The sequence below is a fragment of the Natrix helvetica genome (genome assembly GCF_964273705.1).
Source record: "Natrix helvetica genome assembly, chromosome: 5".
NCBI lineage: Eukaryota > Metazoa > Chordata > Lepidosauria > Squamata > Natricidae > Natrix > Natrix helvetica.
The window spans coordinates 91,224,891-91,252,160 of NC_138551.1; the positions used below are offsets into that span (position 1 = coordinate 91,224,891).

The following is a 27,270-nucleotide window of genomic DNA, read 5'->3' on the forward strand; positions in this document are numbered from 1 at the left end:
GGTGCTCTTTCCCTGGCTGTTTTCACACCACACACCATGGATAACTGAAGTAGCCCAATAGCCTGTGTTCAAGGAAATTCAGTATATTACATTAATGTGCTGCTCTACTCCCAGCTTCTTTAGATAGCTTACAAATTGTTAAAAATATCATAAAGGGAGAAAGGGAGAGCAGAGCAGTGCTTCAGGCGTCCAACAGAAGATGCTGGCCTGGAAACTGGAAATTGAGTTCACTTTGGCCATGAAAGCAAAGGGCTGGGTTACTTTGGGCTAGTGACGTTCTCAATTCACAGGGTGGTGGTTGTGTGGAAAATAGGGAAGACTAAGATGTATGCCTGCAAACTTTACTTAAAGGTAAAGGTTACCCTTGCACATATGTGCTAGTTGTTCCCGACTCTAGGGGGTGGCGCTCATCTCTGTTTCAAAGTTGAAGAGCCAGCGTTGTCTGAAGACATCTCCGTGGTCAAGTGGCAGGCATGACTTGACTTCCAAGGTGCACGGAACACTGTTACCTTCCCACCAAAGGTGGTTCCTATTTTTCTACTTGCATTTTTTTATGGGCTTTCGAACTGCTAGGTTGGCAGAAGCTGGGACAAGTAATGGGAGCTCACTCTGTTACACGGCTAGGGATTCGAACCACTGAACTGTTGACTTTTCTGATCGACAAGCTCAGTGTCTTAGTTACTGAGCCACCGCGTCCCTCAAATTACTTACAAAATAATAAAAGTGAGATAAAAATATAACATACAATAAATGGTCATCAACACAGAGGAATGGGCATCCTGTGGCCTCCTTTTTTATTTCCCCACCTGGCTTAATATTTCCATCCAAGAATAAGCCTGAGTTGTCACAGTTGGTTCGCGAAGTGGGGGGGGGGGGGAGAGAGAGAGAAATTCGGCCCTGCCGGTCAAAGCCACTTTTTCCTTCAGGGGCCGGCGGGAGCCCCTTCTGAGCAAGCGTCCGCAAGGCAGCTATAGCCCGCCTGTGCAGAGGGAGCTACAGCAGCCTCGCCTCTTCCTCTCCGAAAGCGGCGCGGAGGCGGAGAAAGGCGCACCTCACAAGCCGGACCAGGCGAGGGCGGGTTTGGCGGGCTTTTACGGCCGGAGTCCCGATAGTTCGCATGGCGGCCGGGGAGGAAACCCTGGAGGGACTGGACGGAGCCTCGCTGGAGGAGCTGATGGAGAAAAGCTTCGTGGAAGAGCCGTTGGCGGAAAGGTGGTCGTCTCGGCCGGGCTGAAGCGGGGCCTTGAAAGCGCCCCGGTGTTTTTGTGTGTGTGTGCGCGCGTGTGCGTGTGTAGTGCGAGGAACCCCCCTCCCGCTTAAAACCTTGAATGCAGCGTAGTTTGATCGTGGTTTAGTGGAACGTGTTTCATGGTACCCTATAAGTAAGCTCACAGAACCAACTCTGCTTCCAGTTAGGAAGGGGCCCCATGGGATCATCAAGACGGTCACAAATTTTTTCCCAATAAGATGAAAGTTAAAAAAAAGAGGTCTGGATGTTGTTTGAAAGTGAAAATTAATGGTGAATGAATGGTTCCCTTCCTGGGCTTGATCTTTTGGCTGCAGATAATGGTTCTCACTTGAAATTCCTTCTGAGTCCTTTTGACAGGGAAGCTGAAAAAGGCAATAATATAGAATATAGAATAACAGAGTTGGAAGGGACCTTGAAGGTCTTCTAGTCCAGCCCCCTGCTTAGACAGGAGACCCTACACCACTTCAGACAAATGGATATCCAGCATCTTCTTTAAAACGTCCAGTGTTGGAGCATTCACAGCTTTGGGAGGCAAGTTGTTCCATTGATTAATTGTTCTAACTAAGAGGGGTAGCCACAAGTAGAGCACTGAAATCTTGCCCCCTTTTTAATATGCAGTGACATCTCCCCCCCACACACACACCCTTGAGCTGGAAAATGTGCATGATTATTCTATTGTAGGTGTAATTATTATTTTACCATCTAAAACAATTATTGGTCTATTTATTTTAGGTTTCCAAAGAAAATGATCGGCTTCCCGGATACTGTACTCCAAAGAGGTTTGAACAACAGATACTGTGTTGTACATGTTCAAGATGACGAAGAATGTGAGAAACGTCTGACAATTGTTTCTTCAATGCTTGACGATTCAGAGAGAGAGTTGTGCATCCTTCAAGATGACTGGTAATTCTCAGGCAAATGGAGGGGACATTTGTCTGGTAGATTTCTAATTACACCCCTATTGTGAAAAATTAATTTTGTGATAAATTTATAAGAATAACAGGGAACGATTAGGGAAATATTTTATGGAAACTTTCTCGTGGTTTGCTCTTACTGCGTATTTACCCTTGGTGAACCTTCCTGTTACCTAATAAACTTTATTTTTGGGTGTGTTGCACCAAAGCTAAGCACATGGGCTGGATTCATATAGTGAGTTAGCATAAAAAATAGGATTACCGGTAACTGTTTTGTGATTCAATATGTATTGTGAACATAAGTCATAAGCAAATTGATAAAATGTATGGTGTTTATTTCTCTCAACTACCCTTCTAGTGTTTATGTATTTATTCATTTAACTAGTATTTATTTAGTATTTATTTAATTTAGTTTTTTCCTCACTTTTTTTCATTTTATGTACTTTTATCCGTGTCCTGTTTTATTATTTTAATTTATGTAGTTGCTTGTCTCCATTCATGATTCTGAGTGCATGGTTAACCACAATTAAAAACATTAAAAAATATAATTTGAAAAACAGTTGTAAGCAGTTGAGATAAAAAAACAGAACCAACACCAACAAATTAACATAACTATTACACAGAGTGCACTACATATTTGAGTCACAAATTCTAATGATAAAAATGTGTCTTTGGGTTTTGTGAAAGATCAACAGGGGGTGATATTCCAGATGACAGGTGTTGCAATAGAAAACAATATCACTATTTGTATTATTTATGCTCATAATTAAAATGGCTCTAACCTAAGCAATTTTGAATGCAGGTAAATTTATGCCTTTTTTCCAGTGAACTATCTAGTCTTTAGGCTAGCTAGCAGATTTGGGCTTCAGAAATCCACATAACCTTTACATGGGGGAATGTTTCCCCCCTATTTATGTGGGGATCTGTATTTGCACATACCCAGAGAAGAGGTGGATCATTTGTAGAAAAAAATAGTTTATTTTCTTTATTTTATCTCCCATTTCCAAACATATTTGCCCTCTTTAATCTATCTTTTTTAAAGGATTTCTGTTCCAGTCCAGCCTGGAGATATAATTCACTTAGAAGGAGAGTGCAATTCTGGTATCTGGATAATAAATGCCGATTCAGGATACTTAATTCTGTATCCAGATGTGCTACTTTCTGGTACAACTGTATCAAAGAGCATTCAGTGCATGAGAAGAGCTGTACTGAGTGAAAAGTTCCGGGTAAGTTTTTTTAAAAAATGGATTTCTAAATGTTTAAAACAGTTGTCATGTCAAGATTTTTTATCATCAGTAAAATCATAATTTACTTTAGCTCCAAAATGGTGCTGGATTATTGGCTGGATTCATTTGCAGGTGTTTCAAAGGGCATTTAATTGAATGGATGTTTCATATATTATACAAGTAAACCTATAAGGATAAAGGTCTTCTGAATGCTTTTGTTACTTCCATATGTACATTGGAGGTGATGGACCCTGATTCTTTTATAATGCAGTAATAGAGGCAGTGGTTGCTTGTGTTTTATCAGTTTCATCTGCCATGACAGCTGTGATTTTGTTGGATTAAAGCATGGGTGTCAAACTTGCAGTGTCACATTGCTGTCACGTGATGTTTTGCAACGGTTTTCCCATTTGCGGAGCTGGGGTGGGCGTGGCCTGCACGTGACCCATTTGGCCCATGGGCTGCCAGTTTGACATTCGTGGATTAAAGCATGTGGCAGTCTGCTTTGATAACTTTGTGATAGGGCTGCTCCCGTATTATTTGTTTGAAAAGATCATAATACAGGGGAGTTAATTTTTTAATGTGGTTGGGCCAGAGGAAGCCCTTTATGTTCTAATATCAGCCATGAGACTTTTAATTTTTATATGGAAACAAAATAGACATCTTTACAGTTTTTCTTTATTTCTTCTGAAAATATAACAAAAACAACACTAGTGCACTTGGAGACTATAGATAGTTTAACTGGTAAAAAATATATATATTCAGACTTCAATTATCTTTTACTTATATTCAGAAAGATTTATAATTATAATAATAGAAAAATTGTAGAAAATACTCAACTAAGAAACAGTATTTTTAATCTTGTAATTTAAGATAGCACATTCACTCCTTAGTTTTTTAAAATACTTTTTTACTATATGTTGTATGTTTTTCTATTCTTAGCTTTCTTGGCTTATTTGAAGCATAGCCTTACTTATCTTTTCTCAGAAATAAGTTCTTTCTGTGTTCAGTGACTTACTAGTAGTAAATGTATGTATTGTACAGACCTGTGGCCTTAGTATGAGCATAGTAAGGGAAGCAAAGAATTTTGCAGATTGATTGATATGTAGGACACATTTATGCAAATATTTCAAAAGTGGTTGTTTTGTTTTACAGAAATGTGAATGTACTTCACGTGCAATGCTGGTAGGCACAATTCTACATGAAATTTTCCAGAAAGCGGGAATAAATTTTACACAGGAGAAACTGAAAGAAATTGCTTTCTCGGCTGTTCATGGACCAAAATATCTAAAAGAACTGTAAGAGTTATCAAGAAATAATTTTTAAGAATTATATTTTCTTAGTTTTAATACTTAGTGGAGACTAGTTGGTGTATTGTTGTAGGTCGTTGCTGTTGTTGACCATGTGAAAACTGTTTCATTAGAACTCTCTGAATCAAAGATTCACTTGTGAAAATCTTTTCAGTTACCAGGTTTCCAGTATTCAGCTACCAATTCAGTTCACAATATTGAAGCATTTTCCTTCTCGTTATCATGATTGAGAATGTATGCCAAAATAGTTTTCATATTTTCACATTCCTATTTTCCCCTCTTTTTTGATTTGAAATATATGAATGATCCAGGGCAGTGTGGTGGCCTAGAATTGAAGACCTAGGTAGCAATAGATGTTTCTCTGTCGGGGTGCAGAGAGAAAATATCTGCTGTGAACTCCGGAAAGGCATCAGGAAGAGCATCTGGCCACTAAATTCTCAGCTTCACTCAGTCACCCCAACCCCACCTTGAAGCAAGTAATTACAGGGTCATAAAAGAAAAAAAATACATTATGGACCTAGGTCTCCATGCAGTCGCCGAAAACCTTGGGTCTGATCCTTGAGTTCCTTCAGAAATTATTATTAACTCTACTTGGTTTCATAGATCCAGTTTGGTCTAAACCAGGACTGCTAATGCATCATGTGCTGGCCATGCCCACACTGGTTTATCGAAGGTGAAAAAAGTCCTGATCACATGATGCCACCATGATGACGTGAGTTTGACAACCCTGGTCTAGACTGACCTTAGCCATGAAAGCCAGCTGGATGACTTTGGCCCAGTACTTCTCAGCGCAACTGGAGGAAAATAGGAGGAAGGGATGTTTGGATATGTTTTCTGCCTTGAATTATTTATAAAAATAATAAAGGTGGAATACAAATCAATCAATCAATCATTGAATTAAGTTGCCATTTTATTAATAAAATTATTTTATGATCCTGAGCCTTTTTCAATTTCCTATAGCTGACTTTGCTAAACGAAAAAAGCCCAAGAATCTTTCTTGTCCAGTTTCTAACATCCTTCTTTCACTCCTAAAGGTATCAGTTAAATCTGGAGCAAAAGGATATAATTCATGAGATTGAGGAATACTTACCATCTTTTATTAAATGGGCAGAAGTCTATACATACAAACATAGTCAAAATAATGTACAGTTAAAACCGTAAGTAATTGTTTTTTGAGTACAAACAAACTTACTATGCTTTAGTGCAATATTTCCTAGCCTTAATATTTACCACATTTAAAATTAAAATGGATGCATTCATAGAATTTGATGATTGAATCATGTAAAAAATATTAAACCCTTAGATATTAACATAAATATTTCCCATCAAAACATTTTAAACAATAAATAATGAGGGTTTTCAATTTTTGCAAATAATTTTGATTTTTCAAATTCCCGAGAGGGTCTTGGTGGAAGCTGCACATAGCTATCCTGCAGTTTGGTTTTATATCGCAAGGCATGATGTGGCCTGCATGTATTATGGCTTAGTGTATCATAAACCCATCCAATTGTGCTTTATTCAATACATTATATAAGCAAACCACCACAGCACAAATTTATATACATGTCTTCAATTCCTTGGCTCCCCCCCCCCATACAAATTGTTAAATTTTTATTGTGTCACCTGAACTATCCAGTGACAACGTATTTTCGAGCTTGTATTATAGCTTTGCTGATGTTGTAGGCGAGCTATATTTAGTAGTCGGAAAAAAGAAGCAGTTTGCATCTTTTCCAGAAAATGTCCAAGCTTTGCTGTAATCTTCGCAAAAGGTTGGTTCTGTCTATGACTGCGCTGAATATTTATGCTGATGTGTTCTTTAATTCAGGAACTAAACACAGACAAATAATAGCCCAAGTTGTTTAGAAGCATTCTCTTGTTCTCTACTATTTTAGTCTTCTATTCAAGAGGAATGCAGGATTTTAATTGTTCTTCCTTGTGTCTTTCAGGAAATGCATAGTTAACAGTTAAATTAACATATACAAATTGTTTTGTGACAGACTAGGTGCTAAGTCCTGTTCTAATGTCAAGGTTACAGAAATCCTGGATGTTGAGGAGAATATCTGGTGCCCCAGGTTTGGCTTAAAGGGCAAGATTGATGTTACAGCTGGAGTAACCATTCATGAAAGATCTAAAACTCAGACCAGAATAATGCCACTGGAGCTTAAAAGTGGAAAAGAGTCTAACTCTGTAGAGCATAGAAGTCAGGTACATATTGGTATATATATGGAATGTAAAGTTTAAATACATGAAGAATATAAGATTATTGAAGGCATCTACACTATATATAAGAGCATCCTGATGGACATACTTGCAAAGCATTTTGCAGATAATCTTCTGTGCTGGGTTGAATGACACTTTATTTCCATGATTTTCTGACATTGCCTTTTTGGTCTTCATAGTTGAAAGGTGCCAGGAATACCTCATTTGACATTCCTGGCAAATTAGGAGAAGACGTTGTTATCTATAACAGCCAGCTACAGGAGTCTGTTTAATATAATGGTTAGAATATCTTTGAGGGAGGAATGTTTTCATCCTAGGCAAGGGCAAGCCATCATCTGATACAATTATATGAGATTGTTTTTAGCACTTACTCTGCATTGATGATCTTAGGATGGTCACATACCAGAAAATATTGAAAATGGAATTACTGTAGTTTTAATTATCTTTCTCAGTGTACTAAAATGCTGCACATACCTTCACTTTGTTTCTATGTTTAATTTTAGGTTTTGTTTTAAATATCTTTTTAGGTAATTTTGTACTCCTTACTGTGTCAAGAAAGGCGAGTTGATCCTGAAGGTGGATTTCTCTTATATTTGAAAACAGGCAATATGATTCCTGTAGTAGGAAGTCGTATGGATAGGAGAGGTAACTTTTGTGATAGCAAAAATATCCACAAGGGAGTATTGTTGTTGTTAGTTGCAAAGTTGTGTCCGACCCATGGCAACCCCATGGACAACGTTCCTCCAGGCCTTCCTGTCCTCTACCATCCCCCGGAGTCCATTTAAGCTCACGCCGACAGCTTCGGTGACTCCATCCAGCCACCTCATTCTCTGTCGTCCATTTCTTCTTTTGCCCTCAATCGTTCCCAGCACTAGGTTCTTCTCCAGTGAGTCCTTCCTTCTCATTAGGTGAAATTCAAAGTATTTGAGTTTCCTCTTCAGGACCTGGCCTTCTAAAGAGCAGTCAGGATTCATCTCCTCTAGGACTGACCGGTTTGATCGCCTTGCAGTCCCAAGGGACTTGCAGGAGTCTTCTCCGGCACCATAGTTCAAAGGCCTCCATTCTTTGGCGCTCAGCCTTGATTATGGTCTGACTTACACAGCCATACATTGCAACTGGGAAAACCATAGCCTTGACTATATGCACTTTTGTTGGCAGGGTGATGTCTATACGAGGGAGTATAGTTACAATATTTTCTACCCCATCTTTCTATTGTACTGTTTTCATTGTGGTGTGTGTGTGTGTGTGTGTGCATGCGTGCACGTGCGCGTGCGCATGCATCATATGGCAAAAAGCAAAGCAGCCTAGTTGTAAATGGAAATACATTTTGAAACACATATAATATAGCAGAGGAGGAGTAGTAGACATTTTTTAAAGCTTAAATGGGTATGTGGAGGGGGTTCTAAAAGCATTCCAGAACAACCTACAGTGTTTATTATTTAAGAAGTTCAGTTGGGTTATATTCTCACTGCCTAGCCCTATTCTGAGTCAAAAAGATTGAATTATATTATGTGGTATATATCTAAATATCTAAAGCTGAGGCCCCGTTTGGCAATGACATTTCTGAGAATCCTCTTTTCCCTCCTTTACTGCTTGATGATGTCCTCTTTAACACGTTGCTCATCATTACCGTTGCAACTCACTTTAATAAAAAATAAATATAATTTTGTAACATGAAGATAATTTTATAACATGAAGAATTTATTTATCAAATTTTTGCAGTATTTGTAGGCTGCCCACATCCTAATGAACTCTGGGTGGTGAATAGAGCAATAAGAGAAACCTAATACAAATTATAAAAATGCCTTTGATCAGTTCCCCTAGTCAATTAGAGCTAAAACCACATTGAAATAAAAAAATTTTTATTTGATGAATGGAAGAAGAAACAGGACCAAGCATTTTTTTTGAGGGAGGGGGGAGAGTGTTCCAGAATGTGGGAGCTATTAAGGAGCAGGCCTGTTCTCTAGACTGTACCTTATGTAGCTATCAAGATGGAGGTAATAGATCTCTTTGGATATTTTACCAGATAGGAAGATACCGTTATGGCAGGGTTGTCAGACTCCAGGCCCGTAGGCCAGAACCAGCCCATGTGATACTTAGATCTTGCCCGCGGGGCTGCCCTGGAAACAGTGAAGGATTGGCCTGTGGTGCTCTGCCAGCGAAAACTGAGCTCAGAAGCCCGTTTTCGCTGGCAGAGCACTCGGGCAGCCACAGGCACGAGTGACGTCAAGCTGGTCATGCCCCCCTGCCCATGCTCCCCTCCCCCTCTGAGTTCAAACACAACCCTGATATGACCCTCAATGAATTTGAGTTTGACACCCCTGAGTTACGGCAAGTCATCTTCATATATCACAGGCCTGTGCCTAATAGGTAATGACCAGGACTTTGAACTGGGCCCAGAAGCCTCCTGTTCACTGGTCCAGCAACCTTTCAGGGGGTGTTATCTGCACACTCAAAGTTGTCCTGTTAGCCCGCAGAACTATATTTAATAAAGAAGCTGACTTGAGCTATGGTGGAACTGTATTTAATAATTTGTTCACTTTTGGGTGAATGGAGGAATGAATTCATAGGGCCAGTCCTTGAATATACTAAATGCCCAGATTTTGCTATATGTTTTTTTCATGCCCTTTACAAGTGTCTAAACTTGTTTCTCTTTTTTTCCTTTGCAGAACTGATTAAACTGAGAAATCAGCTGGCCTTCTATTTTATTCACAACACATATAAATCTATAGGAAAAAAGCAAACACAACTTGCCCCTCTACCTCCTTTGATTAATGATAGCCAAGCTTGTAGCTATTGCTCTCAGAAGCAAAATTGTATACTTTATAGTAGGTAAGTTTCTTTTAAAGAGGGCATATGAAAGGGTGCCTTAGTCCAGAATGACTGACACTATAATTTCAAGAATCATTCTTGGTTTGGTATAAGAAACCATGTAACAGAGGGTTGAACACAGAGGTGATATTCAGCAGTTCTGACCAGTTCTGGTAGTGGAAATTTTGAGTAGTTCAGAGAACCGGTAAATACCACTTCTGACTGCCCTTGCCTCTGCCTTCTGAGTCCCAGCTGATCGGGAGGAAATGTGGATTTTGCAGTAACCTTCCTCTGGAGTGGGGAGGGAATGAAGATTTTACAGTGTCCTTCCCTTCCATGCCCACCAGGCCATATCACACCACTAAGCCACGCCCACAGAACTGGTAGTAAAGTATTTTGAATCCCACCACTGGTTGAACAGGAAAGCAGGAATCATACAATGTAGATTTTTTTTAGGTGGACTCATGTTCAGTTGTGTTTCAGGGCCGTAGAACACCAGAAAGATGTCTTAGTACCTCCAGATATGGTGGCTGCTACTGAAAAGGAGATTTGTCATTTAAAGCCTTCTCACTTGGAATATTTCCACCTCTGGTATCTAATGCTAACTTTGGAGTCACAGTATAAAGATGGGAAAAAAGGGCGTAAAAATATATGGATGCTGCCTGCTGCAGAAAGGTGAGACAAAGACTTAAGCAAGTATCAGCAGTGATTTTTGTAAGCTCATTTGTAAACTTCATTCTGCACACTACAATAAGAAAGAAGAAATGGTACTATAGCCTGAGTCTCGAATGGAAGAAATCCAAACCCAGTTTATTCTTTGTTCTTGATGTTTGCAGAGAAAAACATGGGGACTGCATTGGAAATATGATCAGAATGGAAAATGTAGTAGAAGTTTCGGATGGACAGTATCTACACTGGTTCCAGCGTAGAGATGATTGTGTGCCAATCACAACTTTGATGGTTGGAGACAGAGTTGTTCTAAGTGATGAAGACCACAGTTTGTTTGCCTTATCTACTGGCTATATTCAGGAGGTCAATAGAACCAAACTTTCCTGCTTATTGGATAGGTATTGATTGCATTGCATTGCTTGCATTTATATTTCAGTTGCTGAGAATTTAAAAAAGCAACATTTTCTAATCTCTCTCTCTCTATATATATATGTATGTATATAAATGGCTCTGTGTGTGTATGTTCCAGCATAACTCTGGAACGCCTCGAGCAATTTCAACCAAACTTGGTACACAGATGACTTACTCTCTGGAAAAAAATACGGTGGGGGTAAGACACCCCTCGGGGCATGGGTTCTGTTAAGATATAGCCTGTTGTGCCTTAAAATGGCTTCTACTGTACAGTGCAGTGGAGTTACCCTTGTAACATCATAGTACTCCACAAGGGGGATCCCTCTGGTAAGGGGGAAAATCCAACATTAGAAATTACGTTTGGTCTGGACATTTCCCCCCCTATAAATAAATACCTGGGCAATGTCGGGTAATTGGTTAGTTGCAGAATAAGATTACGTGTGCCAGCTAATAAACAGTGATATTTCTATTTACTGTGACACTGGCAGATCTGTATATAGATTCTTGCATGTGCTGCCTTATTTAAGCTGTTTTGTTAAGTATCAATATTGCTTGTACTTCAGATTTCATGCGGTTTTAGCAAAATGTTTTTCTCTGGAGATGTTTGAATGTCACAACAAATTGTGTTCCTGGTGAGAAATGGGACTTGTATAGAATCCATTGTATCACAGTTGAAATGGCCAGCAGATTTAAATATATATATATCTTGTATGGGCAGGAGGTATTTAAAACTTCTTGTGGAATTTTACTGGTTCTGTTTAATGTTTTTCAGGAATTTATCTCATCTCCCTGGGGATACTGTGTATAGATTAGATCATGAGGAAGGAGCACTTGGCATAGAAGCTCCTTTAGCAAATCTTTCTAAATTAATGAAAAATTCTCCTGCCAGGTATTTTTCTGGTCTTTATTTCCACACAAGTAACATTACTCTTAGAAATATTTCCACAGTTGACTATTTCATCCTCCCTCTCTTCTCTTTTAGTGAAAAGCTTCGTAGCTTAATAATAGACTTCTACAAGCCACAATTTGTTCAATACTTGAGTTCTGTTCTTCCTCCAGAAGCAAAGGACACGGTGGCAAACATTCTGAAAGGTACAAGGGACAAAAGATTATTACTTATGATTTATTTATAATTTTTTAAAACTGCCCATCTCCCTCATAGAGGGAAAATAGTCCAGTTTTCAGAGCATTAAATTAATACCTTTCAGCTGCAAATCCTTGTGACACAAATATATTAGAATCTGTATACCTTCAGCAATAAGCTCATTTCCACAATATAATTATTTTATTCAGTAATATTCATAAGCAGGCATATCTTAAAGAATTATCAATGCCACAATATTGAAAAGCTATTCAGGGAGTTGGTAGCAAAATTTGAAATTCCAAGTTCATCTGTTTGTAATTACAATTCTTATAAATACTATATGAAGGAGGGTAATTTTTTATGCTGGATTTTTAAGTGTATTAGTATATAGAATTTTCTGGGCTGAAGAAGCACTTTGAATTTCTGCCAACTGTTCGACTGAATCCAAAATAAGGGAGTTCTGAATTCCCAAAAGTAAAACTTTATTGGATATACCATTTTGGTACTGAAGAATCAAAACCAGCTCTGGTTTTCCTATGCAAATCCTTCCCTAGTTAAACAATGGTTTTCCTTTCTTCCCATCCCTGGGTGATCACATTGTCCAATTATGAGAAGTCTTTTTGTTATGGGAACAATCCACCTACTTCTCAAGCACTTGCACTGGTGACTTCGATGGTTTCCAGGCTCTCATGATCCTTGCACAACTTCTCAGCACTCCATTTCACCCTTCCCTCTCCCCAGTTCATTGGCAAGTCAAATAGTGATAAGGTTTGAAAGAAGCAATGCGGTTCAATCTTGACAATTTCTCCTAAAGAGCCAATTATTGCCTGGTTTAGGATGGTTCACATTTCCATCTTTTTTGCAAATATCAGGACTTAGATGTAAAGTAACTACAAGTAAGCCCACCAACTAATACTCTCTGGCAAGCACTTTTTTACTAGTGGAACATCCCATGTGTGGGTTTTTATTTTATTTTTTTGAAATGAGCATTTTATTGCTAATATAACTGCCAGAAAAATAAATAGGAGCAACATTTAATTTACAAATTTGCCTTGGCATGGAACAAGTATTACTTCTACCACAAGGGAGTGATTACAATGTGTTGAAGACAGCAGTGAATTACCATATTTTCAGAGTATAAGAAATTTCTGTGCGTCTCATACTCTGAATATTGCAGCGGGGTGTGTGGGTTGGTGTGGTGCCGATCAGCTGTTCTAGACCGGCCTTGGCAGTGGAGAACGGGCCACGGCGGCAAAGGTTCTGTGGTGGCGAACGGGCCATGGCAAATGGGCCGCAACAACGGGCAGTGGCGGGGGCAAAAGGGGCAAACAGGCCAGATGAATACCGGATGGACGGTGGGAGGCAGAGGCAGATTTTTTCCCCCTTGTTTTCCTCCCCAAAAGCTAGGTGCGTCTTATAGTCTGAAAAATACGGTAGTTCCAGGTTCATTTCTTGGCTAATAGAAAAAAAGACTGGGGGCTCGCTTTGAGGTAAATAGCTTTCCCTGGTTCCCCCACAGACATGCCTGTTCTAGCAGAACCCTTTTGTCCACTTTGTTGGAGAATACTATACAGCTAGTCCTCATCTTACAACCATTCGTTTAGTGACTGTTCAAAGTTTCAGCACTGAAAACCATTAACTTGCAACCCGGTCCTTGCACTTGCAACAATCACAGCATCCCCATGGTCACATGATCAAAAGTCTGGCACTTGGCAACTTTCGTGTATTTACGATGGTCGCAGTGTCCCAGGATTGCCAATTGTGTTCTTCCCAGCTGGCTTCCATCTACACAAGGTCAATGGGGAAAGCTGGTAATGACTGCATGATTCACCTAACAGCAGTGCTTGACTTAACAGTCATGGCTAAAAAAAGTTGTAAAATTGGGTGTGACTCACTTAACAACTGACATGCTTAGCAACAAAAATTCCAGTCCCCATTATGATCGTAAGTTGAGGACTACTTGTAGTGTACTCATTGGTACTGAGTAAACATTATAGGATTAAATGGAAGTATATTTCCTCTGTATAGGCAACAAAGACTAAATTGACTTTTAAAGATACCATTCTAGCATGGATATTCAAATACCATAATTTTCAGATTATAAGATGCACTGGAGTATAAGACGCACCATGATTTTGAAGAGGTAAATTTTTTAAAAAAGTGTTTGCACTCTGCAGTCCTCCCAAACCTGCTGCATGCCTTGTTTTTGCACACACACACACACACACACACACACACACACACACACACACACACACAAAGCATGATGTGCTTTGGGAGGTTTGCAGAGTGCTTCTGGGGCCTGGGAGGGGCCACAAATGAGTAAAAAATGGTCTGTTTTTCACAAAACCAGGTCGTTTTTTGCAACAAAAAAAGGAGGGCACACAGAGGCTTTGGGAGGCTTATAGAGTGCTCCTGGGGGCTGGGGGAGCAAAAACGACCTGGTTTTTGCTCTTTTTTGCCCTCCCCAGCCCTCAGGAGCACTTTGCAAGCCTCCCCAACTTTCTGCATGCCCATTTGTCCAAAGGGGGCGGGGTTTCAGTAGGCCAAAAATGCTGTATTCACTGTACTCCCAGATTTTCACCCTCTCTTTTGAGGGAAAAAAGTGCGTCTTATACTCTAAAAAATACGGTACTTTCTCTCTTGATGTTGTTTACAGAGAAGAAATAGAGTACAGTTTTAGTTCAATTGCGGGTTAATTATTTTTCTCTTTGTCTGGTAAATCTAGGATTGAATAAACCCCAGAAACAAGCAATGAAACAAGTTCTCCTTTCAAAGGATTACACCCTTATTGTTGGCATGCCTGGAACGGGAAAGACTACAACGATTTGTGCTTTGGTAAGATCTTGTACAAGCCTCTGACTTTGAAAAAGGATTAGTAGCTGCCCCCTTGTATAAAAGTTAAAAGTTACGATAATTTTGAAACTCAAATCGTAATGTCCAAAATGTAAAGATAGTTTAACAAAAAAAAAAACCAGGATGTGACTATGTTCTCAATGTGGAGATTATTTATGATATCTATTAGAGCAATGAATTCTTGTCAGTTAAGTCATTGAAAATCTCAGATCTGTATACCTGCAGCCTGTATAAAATCAGTAACTATTTCACATTTTACCAGTGGGGAAGTACAGAACCCTCTCCAATATGGGAAAAAATATGTCAGATTACATAGGCTAGTTGCTTCTGAGTGTGAATAAATGTGCCAACCCTTCATAATCTCCATTGTCTGCATTAGAACAGGCACTCATAGAACATAGAATAATAGAGTTGGAAGGGACCTTGGCGGTCTTAAAGTCCAATTCCTCTTCCCTCGAGCAAGAGACCCTGTGTATCATTTCAGACAAACGGTTGTCCAGTCGCTTTTTGAAAGCCATTGGTGGTGAAGCACCCACAACTTCTGTAGGCAAGCTATTCCATTGGTTGATTGTTCTCCCCTTTAGGAATTTTCTCCTTCGTTCTAGGTTGCTTCTTTCCTTGGTTAGTTTCCATCCATTTTTTTCTTATCTTGCCTTTTGGTGGTTTGGAAAATAGTTTGACCTTCCCATCTTTGTAAAAGCTCCTCAAATATTGGAACACTCCAAATCTTAGGGTATCAGGTGGCCTTTAATTCCTGTTTGTTTGTTTGTTTGGGGTTTTTTTGGCCTGCAGAGCCATCTCTCACTATAGTTGCTGAAAATTAATGACAGTTTTATCACTTTAAGATGGAAAGCAATAAATATGACCTGAAATAGGTTTAATATACAGGCAGTCCTCATTTAGGGACTAAATAGGGGCCCAGTGGCTAAGATGCTGAGCTTGTCAGTCAGAAAGGTCGGCAGTTCGGTGGTTTGAATCTGTAGCACCGAGTAACGGAGTGCGCGCCCGTTACTTGTCCCAGCTTCTGCCAACTTAGCAGTTCGAAAGCACGTAAAAAATGCAAATAGAAAAATAGGAGCCACCTTTGGTGGGAAGGTAACAGTGCTCCGTGCACCTTTGGCATTTAGTCATGCCGGCCACATGACCACAGAGATGTCTTCGGACAGCGCTGACTCTTCGGCTTTGAAACAGAGATGAGCACCGCCCCCTAGAGTTGGGAATGACTAGCACATATGTGGGAGGGGAACTTTTACCTTTACCTTAGTCCTCATTTAATAACCACAATTGGGACTGTCAACTCGACTCATAAAGTTACTTTTTTATCATTACTGGGCACAGTTGCTAAATGAAGCAATTGCTGAACAAGGATTACCAGTATTTAAATAACATTCTCCTACTTGCCATCTGCTTTGCATTTTAATCTGCCCACTGCACTTACACTGCTATTGACTATCAAAAGGTTGCTCGCCCCTGAACTTACATAGTACATAGACCCTTACATGCCAGAGACATGAGAATAGAGTTCCCTCGGGCTTCCACTCAGATTTCCTAAAGTGTGGAGGAAATCTGTACTTCAAGGCTTGATACGGTCACTCATCCCCTAGTCACCTCTCATCTTGATTATTGCCATCTGCTCTACATGGGGCTTCCCTTGAAATGCACCTGGAAACTTCAATTGGTCCAAAATGCAACACCCTCCATGGACCTCGATGTGCACATGTGTCACCTCTCTTCCTGGAGCTGCCTTGCCGATTTGCTTCCAGATGCAAGTCAAAGTGCTTTCAAGCCCTTCTTGGCTTGGGACCAGGTTCTCTGAGGGACTGTCTCTTGCTAGTCACATCCACCTGATCCACTAGAGTGGAGAAGCAAGGAATATTGGGAGATGTACGTCCTCTAAGGAGGTACATCTGGCAGGAACCTAGAAGAAGGACCTTCTCCGTAGTGGCTCCCTCCTTCTGGAAATTAGACTGGCTCCCACTCTTGACACTCTTTCGTAAGGCCCTGAAGATGGGATGTCTCCGAAGCGAGGCATGGGAAGAGTCACAACTGGGTATTAACATGGCCCATTTGCCTGGAGACGGAGGTAGAATTTGAGGCACTTCCTCTACTCCTCCTCCTGATTCCCCAGATTAACCTCAGTCTTTGGCCCAGAAGGCGTACTTTTCTGAGAGGGCACTCTACCGCGCGATCCCTGGATCCATCAGAGGGGGTCGTGGAAGGCTCTTGAAAGAGCAGCTCAGTTGGAGCCGGCTCAGCATCGGGCCGCGTGGTCAGTGGTCGCCATTTGGGACAGTGGCCATCTTAGAGACGCACGTGGAGAAGCTCGGAGATCAGCGCGCTTGATTTCAGCCGCTGCAAGCGCCCAGAACCACCGCCAGGGTCCGCAGAGGATTTCTTCAGGCCTGTGCTCTGCTGGTGATCCAGGGAGGGCCCCTTTGGTTCGGTGGTGGGCCGGCTTCTTTGAGCCACGGATCGGCGGCATGGCTACAGACAGCGCTGGTCTGAAGGAGCTCCGGACCACGCGCAGGAGCCCAGGCCGGTTGGCAGAGCGAGAGGAGATGGGGGGGCAGCGACTGTAATTAGAGGCGATGGCGGAGGCTACGAGGAGCGGGGGAGGGCGGCTGCCCCTAGATCACCAGGGGATTCAGATTCGAGCAAGGGGACCTTCAGGGGAGCTACTCCCGTAATAAGAGGAAAGGTCTACCTCGAAGAAGGCCACCTCTAAATCGGCTAGGAAGAGAGTGCCTAGCAAGGAGCCCCGCATTACCAGAGCAGCTGGCAGGAGGTTCAGGGAGGAAATCAGCCCTTCCTCATCCAGATCACGCTCTCCTCTCAGGCCTTCACCTTTACTAGAGGCCCAATTGGGTTCTCCAGGTTCCCCCCGTGGCTCTGCGAGGGGGGCCAGCCCCCATCCCCTCCTCTATCTCCTGCCCAGTCTTCAGGACACTGGGGAGACCCCTTTGGCCACATGGCAACTGGTTCCACCAGGCCACGTTTGGCTCCTCAATCTGCAGGTTCTAGACTCGAATCAGAGCTTCCTAGGCTCACTCCAGCTTATCCAGAGCTTTCTGAAGGTTTTCAGATAGGTTTTCCTATCGACCCCCTGAGCAGGACTTCCAGCAGCTGAGGTATTCTGCTCCCAGATACCCCAGACAAGGGGATAGGCATTACTCTAGGGACAGATACAGGTACCAACAGCCCAATAAGCATCCCTTTCGAGGGGTGGTGGTGGCCGCCCCTACCGCAGGAACAAGTGATTTGGGATCAGATCACCTTACCTTGTTGGCGAATTGCTGGAATCGCATCACCACTGATGCATGGGTTCTTCAGACGGTTGAGTTTGGTTTAATGTTAGAGTTTTGTTCCCATCTCCCGAATAGGTTCTGTCTTTTCCCTTCCTCCAAGAACCCGGTTAAGCGTTCCCTTATGTGCAAGGCCATCCGGCATTTGCTGGACATCAGGGCAGTGGAGTTAGTTCCGGAGGAAGAGAAAGGCGTAAGGTTTTATTCCAATCTGTTCGTAGTTCCTAAAGGTTCAGGGGGTGGAGGGCTATCTTAGACCTCAAATTGTTGAAATCCAGACTGTTCTTTCAGAAATTTAAGGTGGCTTCACTCAAATCCATCGTAGAGGGAATCAGACAGAGTGACTTCTTAGCATCCATTGATCTCACGGAAGCATACCTTCACATCATGATTGCTCCGGACCACCTTAAATCCCTTAGGTTTTCATATGGGGGGGCGCATTACCAATGCAGGGCCCTTCCCTTTGGTTTGGCATCTGCCCCCAGGACTTTCACCAAGGTGTTAGCGGTAGCAGCAGGTCATCTCCGGTTCTTCCCAGTCCAGTTACATTGCTATCTAGATGACATTCTCGTGCTGTCCACTACGGCAGACTGGGCTGAGAGGGACCTGGATCGCACAATTGTCACCTTGCAGACCCTAGGGTTCTCGATCAATGTTGAGAAGAGTCATCTAGTCCCTACCACTAGGTTCCAACATTTGGGGACCACTGTTGACTCGGTGGCTTGTGAGGTGTTTTTGTTACAGGAGTGTAGGGACAGTATTTTGGAGTTAATCCGGGAGATCCACAAGACACGTTCTGTTCCCGTAGTCCTTCTCTCCAGGCTCCTGGGCAAGTTCATCTCCTGCATCGGGATAGTGCCCTGGGCTCGCCTTCACGCCAGAGAGCTACAGTGGTTCCTGCTGCCGCACCAGAGAGATGGGATGAGTGACGCCCTCTTTAAGGTCCTGGTGCCACCCCAGGTATTTCTCTCTTTCCGTTGGTGGATGTCCCCAGTGCTGTCCAAAGGTTCCCTATTCAGGGAACCAGACAGATGGATCCTGACTACAGACGCGAGTCTATTCGGCGGGGGAGCACACCTGGAATCCCAGATAGCTCAGGGCAGGATTTATAACCAGGATATGTTGGCTGCCCACGGATTTACGGAAGAACATCAACTGGCTGGAGCTCAGGGTGATTCACTTGGCGCTTCGACACTTCAAGGAGGAGGTGGTCAGCCAACATATCCTGGTCCTGACAGACAACCTAGCAGCCAAAGCTCATGTGAACAGGTAAGGGGGCACACACTCCATGGCGCTACGCAATGAAGCAGTTTGGCTGGGCAACTGGACGGAACGGAATGTCTTGTCGATTCGGGTGGAACACATCTCCGGGGTGGACAACCGACAGGCAGACTGGCTCAGCAGGCAGATGGTAGACCATGGGGAGTGGCAGCTGCATCTCAGCATCTTCGAGCGGATTTGTCAGAGATTTGGTTGGCCAACAGTGGATCTCTTCGTCACCCCGTCAAATGCACAGGTTCCGAGGTTCATCTTGCGGTTCCCAGCTCGAGCGGTGGACGTCGATGCCCTTCGCTGCAGATGGCCGTCGGAACTCCTTTACGCCTTCCCTCCCCTTCCTCTCCTTCCCGAGGTTCTGAGGAAGCTAGTGCTAGAGAGGGCAGAGGTGATTCTGATAGCGCCCCACTGGCCCCGGCGTCCCTGGTTTGTGGACCTAGTGGGTCTGTCGGTCCTACCTCATTGGAGGATTCCCAGGTGATCAACACCATTGAGGCCTCCAGAAGGAAGTCCACGACACGCATCTACGATGCGACCTGGAGTTCCTTTGTAACCTGATGTAGGTCTGCCCAGATGGATCTGACCTCGGCATCAGCACCACAGGTGCTGGAGTTCCTCCAGGATGGTCTAGAGAAAGGTCTGGCTCCCAGTACCCTCAGAAGGCAGGTCTCAGCCTTGGCCACGATCATTGGGGTGAGTGGGTTCTAGACCTTTATCCCAACAACCTGTCATAAAGAGGTTCCTCCGGAGGGCTGCTAATCTTTGGCCCCCGGTGATCTATCGTTTTCCACCTGGGACCTTTCCATAGTGCTCTAGGCCCTTACGGAGGCGCCTTTCAAGCCTCTGAGGGAGGTAACTTTCCGGTTCCTAACGCTCAAGGTGGTTTTCCTGGTAGCCATCACCTCAGCTAGTCAGGTGTCTGAGATCAATGCCTTATCAGCCAGGGTGGATCTGTGCACCTTCCACGACAACAGGATTGTGCTCGCACTTGACCTGACCTTCCTGCCCAAGGTCAACACCCCCTTCCATAGGGCGCAGGAGGTGGTGCTCCCGGACTTCTGTCCGGCACCTTCCAGAGAAAGGGAAAGGTCCTGGCATCGCCTGGACGTGCGTAGGGCTCTGCGTATTTACCTCAAACGCACGGCTGCCTTCAGGAGGTCAGAGGCGTTTTTCGACTCCTTCCTGGCTTCTACCAGGGGGACAAAGCTATCACCTGCCACCATCAGTAAGTGGATTAGACTAGCTATCACTAAAGCCCATGAGGCGTGTGGTTCTGGTCCCAGAGGGTATTACTGCACACTCCACCAGGACTGCGGCAACATCTGCAGCCTGGGCCACCCAGGCGCCCATTGAGGACATCTGTAGGGTGGCTGCTTGGGCTTCGCCCTCCCCCTTCATTAGGCATTACCGGCTGGATGCCTCTGCCTCTGCAGAGGCATCCTTTGGTAGGAGGGTTCTCCAGGGAGTGCTGGACACTTGGGGGGGGGGGGCTCAGGCCCAATGATTCCCTTCCATGGACATCTAGCTTTGGTATGTCCCAGTTGTGACTCCTCCCACGCCTCACTTCAGAGAGTGTCAATTAGTCTTACCTGAACTGCATGTCTCGAAGCTGGCGTGGGAGGAGTCACTTCCCGCCTGTTCAGATGCGCTCCCGCGCATGGGGGCCTAAGGGAGTTAGTTGTTGATCAGTCAGGGCTGAGGAGGGAGTTGGTGTGTTCTCTGTTCCCTTCCTTCCTAGGCTCTTCTGCGACTGGACCATCAGTTAATCTGGGGAGTCAGGAGGAGGAGTAGAGGGTGTGGCTTCAAATTCTACCTCAGTCTCCGGGCAAATGGGCCTTGTTAATACCCAGTTGTGACTCCTCCCACACCAGCTTTGAGACATGCAGTTCAGGTAAGACCAACTGACATTTGCCCGCAAGCCTGAGGAACCCAGAATGGGATGGAGCCCATTCAATGGGTGATTTTTTTTAAATTAAAAAGTTTTTTATTAAACATAAATTAAAACGTTGGACACAGTGTAAACCATCCTGGCAGAATCTATGCCATACATGCTAAGATATTCAGTTATACATTGTAGCCACCCTGTTTTTTTAACATTTGATCCATACGGTATTTACAAATAGGAAAAAAGTAATCTATTTCCAGCCGTGTTGGTATGTGTTTATCTTGTACATTCTCACATTTATCATTTCATACATAATTCTAGACTCCATTCTATGAATCTTGCCTCATGCCTGTTTTGGACTTTCCCTTTTATATTCCAATCATCAATAAAATTTATCCCAGATCTTATAATATTCTGATTCATCTTTGTTCTTCAATTCCCACGTCAATTTGTCCATTTCAGCACAGTTCAAAATTTTCCTAATTATTTCCCCTTCATGTGGAGTTTCCCTGTTTTTTCAATTTTGGGCAAAGACCATTCTTGCTGCCATGATAATATGTATAGTTAAAAAATAACCTCCTTGTTGTATTTCTTGTTTATAATTCCCAAGAGAAATTGGTCCGGTGTGAATTCTATTTCCTCTTTGGTTATCTCTATCAACCACTTTTGGATATTCTGCCAGTATATTTTGGCTTTTTGGCACGCCCACCACATATGGTAGTACATGCCTGGTTCTTGGTCACATTTCCAGCAGTTTGGCGATGAATTTCTAAACATTTTGGCAATTCTTGTGGGCGGAAGATGCCACCTATAAAACATCTTATATAGGTTTTCCTTATATGGTATTGACAATGTTATTTTCCTGTTCCTTTCCCCATTCAATGGGTGATTTGAGAGCATGTTGTTGCTGAGTGGAGGTGAGGGGTTTATTTTTATTTTTCTACATTGTATTTTTATTGTCTGTAAGCCCTAGAGTTGCTGTAAGCAAGTAGGTAGCTATATAAATTCTCTAAAACAAATGAACAAATTTTAAAAAAATTAATTTATATACCATTTGAATATGTGCATGGCAGTTAGTGAAAAATGCCCAGGGATGGATTAGGGTGAGATTGGCCTGTATAGTTCTGTAGACTTTCTTCAAACATTTGCTGAACGTAAGAATTGATGACTTCTGATCTGCTCTCATATTACTTGGGGTGGGGTGGGATAGGAATCAGCACAGGGGAACTAAATAAAATACAGGTTAAACTTGCTTTTTCCTTGGTTGTCTTTCCCATGTTTTAGGTTCGGATTCTTTATGCTTGTGGCTTCAGTGTTCTCTTAACTAGTTTTACCCATACAGCAGTTGACAACATCCTTCTTAAGTTAGCCAAGTTCAAAGTGGGATTTTTGAGGCTAGGAAGAGTTCAGAAGGTTCACCCAGACATAAAGAGGTTTACAGAAGAAGAGATCTGCAGATCAAAGTGTATTAAAACTGTGGCTCAGTTGGAGGAACTATACCAAAGTCAGGTAAAGAAAATGCCTTTTTCAGGAGACTGGTGTGCCTAAAAAGAATCTCTACTGGGAAGTTTATGTTGGTGATATTATGTTGTTTTAATTTCATAATATCTATGCCCTCATTATATATATATATATATATATATATGATTGTACAAAGGGGCTTTTAGCCATAGCACCATTCTGCTACTGCTTAAAAAGAGACTAGATCTCAGTATCCATGGTGAAGAGTTTGATAAATTTGGGGACTGCTTTTTTTTTTTTTTTTTGCTTTATACATGTGCAAAAGAAGATGGATTTGCTCACTCATAAACTACATTCCTTCAAATTCTCGGGATCTGTAGTGTTGTAATCCACTGTTGCTGTGCTGGAAAGGAATCCCTGCAAATAACAAAAGCCACTTTGGGGAGCTATAATTGGGAATGTTTGCCACTAGATGATGTAAATTTTAACATCAAACCTATTCACTTAAAGAGGATCTGCTTGTGAGATAATAAATGTATATTCCTAAGAATTTAAGGGAATTAGAATTGCCCAAAGAATTCAGAGATTGGCCAACCTGTTATATATTCTAAAATAAAAAGGAATTCTCAAAAGTTATTACCAACAAATGTACAAACATCTTACCATTTAAATTTCTGTAAAATAATCTGTGACTGATAAATGATAGCAGAGAAAGATGTACCTATCCAACTTCACCTCTGATCAGCTTTACTTCCCTGCCACCAATTTCTTTAAATGTTGGAGAGAAAATAAGTAGGTATATAGACAGCTGGAATAATGAGCTGAAGAAGCTTCTTGGATGAGAAGTGAAACATCTTCAAAGAAAAACCAGAAAGTCCAGTAGCCTCTTGAAAAAAGCACCTTTGAGACAACCATGAATGACTGAGAATCTCCATAGACAGCTGGAATAATAAAATGTACTCAGCTCCATCTCAAATTCTGACAGCAGAGAGACATTAAGTTAAGAACTGCGTTTAATCACTTGTACAGGGAACACAATGTAGTATTGTTTGAATTTGAGTGCATGTCTGATTTACAGTTGAAAAGAGGTGCCGTCATCATACTTTCCTCATCTTTTTCCAGCCAGTCATTGCAACAACATGTATGGGAATAAACCATCCAATCTTCACTCGTAAACGTTTTGACTTCTGCATAGTGGACGAGGCTTCTCAGATTAGCCAGCCCATCTGCCTTGGCCCTCTTTTCTATTCACTTCGATTTGTGCTGGTGGGAGACCATCAGCAGTTGCCTCCACTTGTGCAAAACCCAGAAGCAAGGTAGGTAGCATGACATGCTGTGTTGTGGCCTGCCAGCGGAGCTGGTGGCAGACTCAGACAGAAGGTTGGGGAGGAACATGGGCCAGTCTTGGAGTCTGGGGAAGGCTATGATGAGTCCTTTGCATTGGAGGCAGAGATGGGGCCAGGGCCGTCTGACAGTTATCAGCTGCCTTCGGAGTGAGAGATCAGTGGGGTAGAGAACAGCTGGAGCCTGTTCTCATTGTGTGTGTGTGCAGAGCTGCTAGGAGTAGGCAACAGCTAAGGAACAAGGGCCGACTCGGGAGTAAAGGCACAGGTGGACGGTGAATGACCCCCCTCATAGGGAATAAAGAGGAGTGAAAGGGGAGGGGAGTTTGCAGGAGACAATTCATTAGGGTGAAGATTGACTTCTTGCCAAGTAATTGCTGCTACAGTGTGGCGTTTGGAAGATATTGGCTTGGCAGCTCTCCAAGTCTGATAAACGTCTGTTATTATGAATCTCATGAAAGACTGTTTGCTGGGACTTTGATGGAGAAGAATTCCTTTTAACCTAAATAAAAGAAGTTTTATCAGGATGAGGAGTCTACTTCATGATCTTGGGAAGCCTAGGTCAGAACATGCTGTAGGAATTTATACTTACTGTTAGCCATGCTACGTGCAAGTTACTGACTGAATTTTTATTGCAGAGAACTTGGCATGAGTGAAAGTTTATTCAAAAGGCTGGAACAAAATAAGAATGCTGTTGTGCATCTAACTGTCCAGTACCGAATGAACAGGTATGTAAGCACGAAACATGTTGTTTTGCCGCACCTCGAGACTGGTAAAAATCTAACTTTATTTTTTTTTTCATTTAAAATCCCTTTAGTAAAATTATGTCATTGAGCAACAAGCTGGTGTATGATGGTAAACTGGAATGTGGCTCTGAAAAGGTGTCCAGAGCTGTTATTGACTTGCCTAACTTAAAAAAACTAAAATTGGAAGAGTCTTCTTCTTCAGAAACATGGCTAAAAGAAACACTTGATCCAAATAATCCCGTTTGTTTTCTTAACACAGAGAAGGTAACTTTTATTGGGCCTCTCTTTTCATCCTCAAGGCAATTTGATGTTGGGTTTTGTTCTGTTTCTCAGGAAATTGAAGGTGCAGTATTAATATGAAGAGGTCTCTGACAGTTGGCTTTAACTTCCATTAGGAGAATAATGGCAGGGACCATGTGTCAGGTCAGCTTCAGGATTGACACCATGTGGTATTGCATCTTTGAGCAAGAATCAAGTGGCCTCTCTGTTTCAACCCATGCAAATCTCTCTCTTATCCCAACAGTCTTTATCAGTTGCTTTTGCTCTCTTCCTTCTATCCTCTATCTCCCTGATGGCAAACCAATGGCACGCGAGCAGCCATCGTCCCAGCTCAATTCCACCGCACATGCATGCATACCCCCCTCCCAGCCAACTGATTTTGGGGTCTCTGCCGCTCATACATGGGGGGGTTGAGGCGCATGCAGAAGACACGTTGCATGCAGGGGAGCACGGGGGGGCGGTGTACCCCTCCCTGCGGCCCATTTTTGGTCCCAGGAGGCTGCAGGGAAGCCTGCTAGGCCCAAAATGGGTGCAGGGGGGGGCTGCATGCACGTGGGGAGTGCGGGTGTTTGTACGTGAATGTGCAGGTGGGTAAGCGGGTGTCATGTGTGCATTGCATTATTTCAGCATGCAATGACAAAAAGGTTAGCCATCACTGCTCTAGCCTGTCTTTTTTCCCTTTTCCATTTCCCTTAATATAGTAATTAAATATTGTTTATTTTCCTTCCCCCCCTGAAAATGGTTCAATTAAAAGCAAATTGCTTTAGAAAATGTCCAGATGTTCAATTCCAATAAGACTGTCCTCTTCAGCATAATTATATAATCTACCTGCAGCAGTTTTTGATATACCTCAGTATAGTCTTCCTAAACTAACAGCTTGAGATTTTCATTGCAGTGGATTCAGGTATATGATGTTGGTATTTAATTCAGGTTGAAGCCCCAGAACAGACAGAAAAAGGCTGTATAAGTAACATGACTGAAGCCAGACTGGTGTTCTTCCTCACATCCATATTTTTAAAGGTATTTCTCTTGTTTTTTAACACTATAGAGATTTTATTTGTGCATTTATATTGAGATACCTGCTACATAAAAAGGTACACCAGCAGTGTTCCCCCTATTAGTTCATTCCTTCCAATAGCCTGGCCTCAATATGTTTTGGAGGTGTGATGAGATTGGTTATTCATGCCCGCAGGTTGGTTTTGCCCCTTGGAATTCATGGCACTTGAAGACCAAGCTTCTAATTTCCTCTAATCACAAGTTATAAATGAAAATTCATTTCATTTGCAGGAAAAAAGTGACAATTTGTTTTCTGGGGTGAGGTAGAATGCAGTTTCCCTTCTTTGCCTGTTGGGAAGCAGATCCGTTTCCCCTCTTTCTTGCTATTAAAAATAGGGAGTTTGTAGGGGTGTCAGGCAGCAGGATTTACAGTATTTTTTGCACTATGTCGCTCCGGACTATAAAACACACATTAGCTTTAGAGGAGGAAAACAAGAAAAAAAAATCTGCCTCTGCCTTCCAGCAGCCATCCAGTATTCATCTGGCTAGCATCCTTGCAGCAAACAGCAAACAGCTTGGTCAGCTTCAGTACGTTATTGCAACCCCAGCACGTGGCTCATCAGAGCTCTGCTCCGTTGCACCCACCACTGGTCAACTGAGCTGAGCTGCTGCCGCTGGTGGAGAACTCTGGAGTCTTCACTGCCAAGCAGCTGATTGGCATTTGGATCAGCCTCCTAGAATACCGCCAATCAGCTGAGGCTCACCGCCTGTTTGCCACCACCTATCGTTGTTGCCCGTTCACTGGTGATAGGCGGTAGTGAACAAGCAGTAGCAGCGATAGGCGGCGGTGGCAATCCCCGCCTCCTAGAACAGCTGATTGGCGGTATTCCGGGAGGCAAATCCAATCACCAATCAGCTGCTTGGCAGCAAAGGCTCCAGTGTTCCGCACAAAAACCCCCACCGCAATATTTGCTCTATAAGATGCACAGACATTTCTACTCACTTTTTTGGGGGGGGGGAGTGCGCCTTGTAGTGTGAAAAATACGGTATATGTAGATGTGGATAAAGCACCTGAAAGCCTCCTCCTCTTAGGAGCCTTCAGGTGGGAAAAGAGGCTTACCTCTGGTTTAGTGCATAACAGATCAATCTTGACATGTGTCCAGAATTAAAGCAGAAATCACTGTAGGGTGTAATTATAGTAACTGGGGATGTAATGTTTGCAAAGTGCAAAAGCTT

The 27,270-nt window shown here is 42.7% G+C and overlaps 1 protein-coding gene across 2 annotated transcripts in view; it reads left to right on the forward strand.

The window, feature by feature from the left end:
- Nucleotides 1–948: 948 nt before the first annotated feature.
- DNA2 (DNA replication helicase/nuclease 2) overlaps nt 949–27,270 on the forward strand; it is a 31,821-nt gene continuing 5,499 nt past the window's right edge. Inside the window, exons 1-18 of one of the 2 annotated variants that reach the window (XM_081955876.1) lie at nt 950–1,212; nt 1,982–2,152; nt 3,206–3,389; nt 4,542–4,684; nt 5,731–5,853; nt 6,694–6,901; nt 7,444–7,561; nt 9,586–9,748; nt 10,211–10,402; nt 10,564–10,794; nt 11,580–11,696; nt 11,790–11,899; nt 14,620–14,729; nt 22,494–22,718; nt 23,793–23,986; nt 24,652–24,741; nt 24,831–25,023; nt 25,969–26,058. In XM_081955876.1, coding sequence (XP_081812002.1) covers nt 1,118–1,212; nt 1,982–2,152; nt 3,206–3,389; nt 4,542–4,684; nt 5,731–5,853; nt 6,694–6,901; nt 7,444–7,561; nt 9,586–9,748; nt 10,211–10,402; nt 10,564–10,794; nt 11,580–11,696; nt 11,790–11,899; nt 14,620–14,729; nt 22,494–22,718; nt 23,793–23,986; nt 24,652–24,741; nt 24,831–25,023; nt 25,969–26,058 — 2,757 coding nt within the window. In that variant the 5' untranslated portion in view covers nt 950–1,117. Of the gene's footprint in view, nt 1,213–1,981; nt 2,153–3,205; nt 3,390–4,541; nt 4,685–5,730; nt 5,854–6,693; nt 6,902–7,443; nt 7,562–9,585; nt 9,749–10,210; nt 10,403–10,563; nt 10,795–11,579; nt 11,697–11,789; nt 11,900–14,619; nt 14,730–22,493; nt 22,719–23,792; nt 23,987–24,651; nt 24,742–24,830; nt 25,024–25,968; nt 26,059–27,270 lie in introns of both variants that reach the window. The other variant, XM_081955877.1, reaches the window with a different exon arrangement.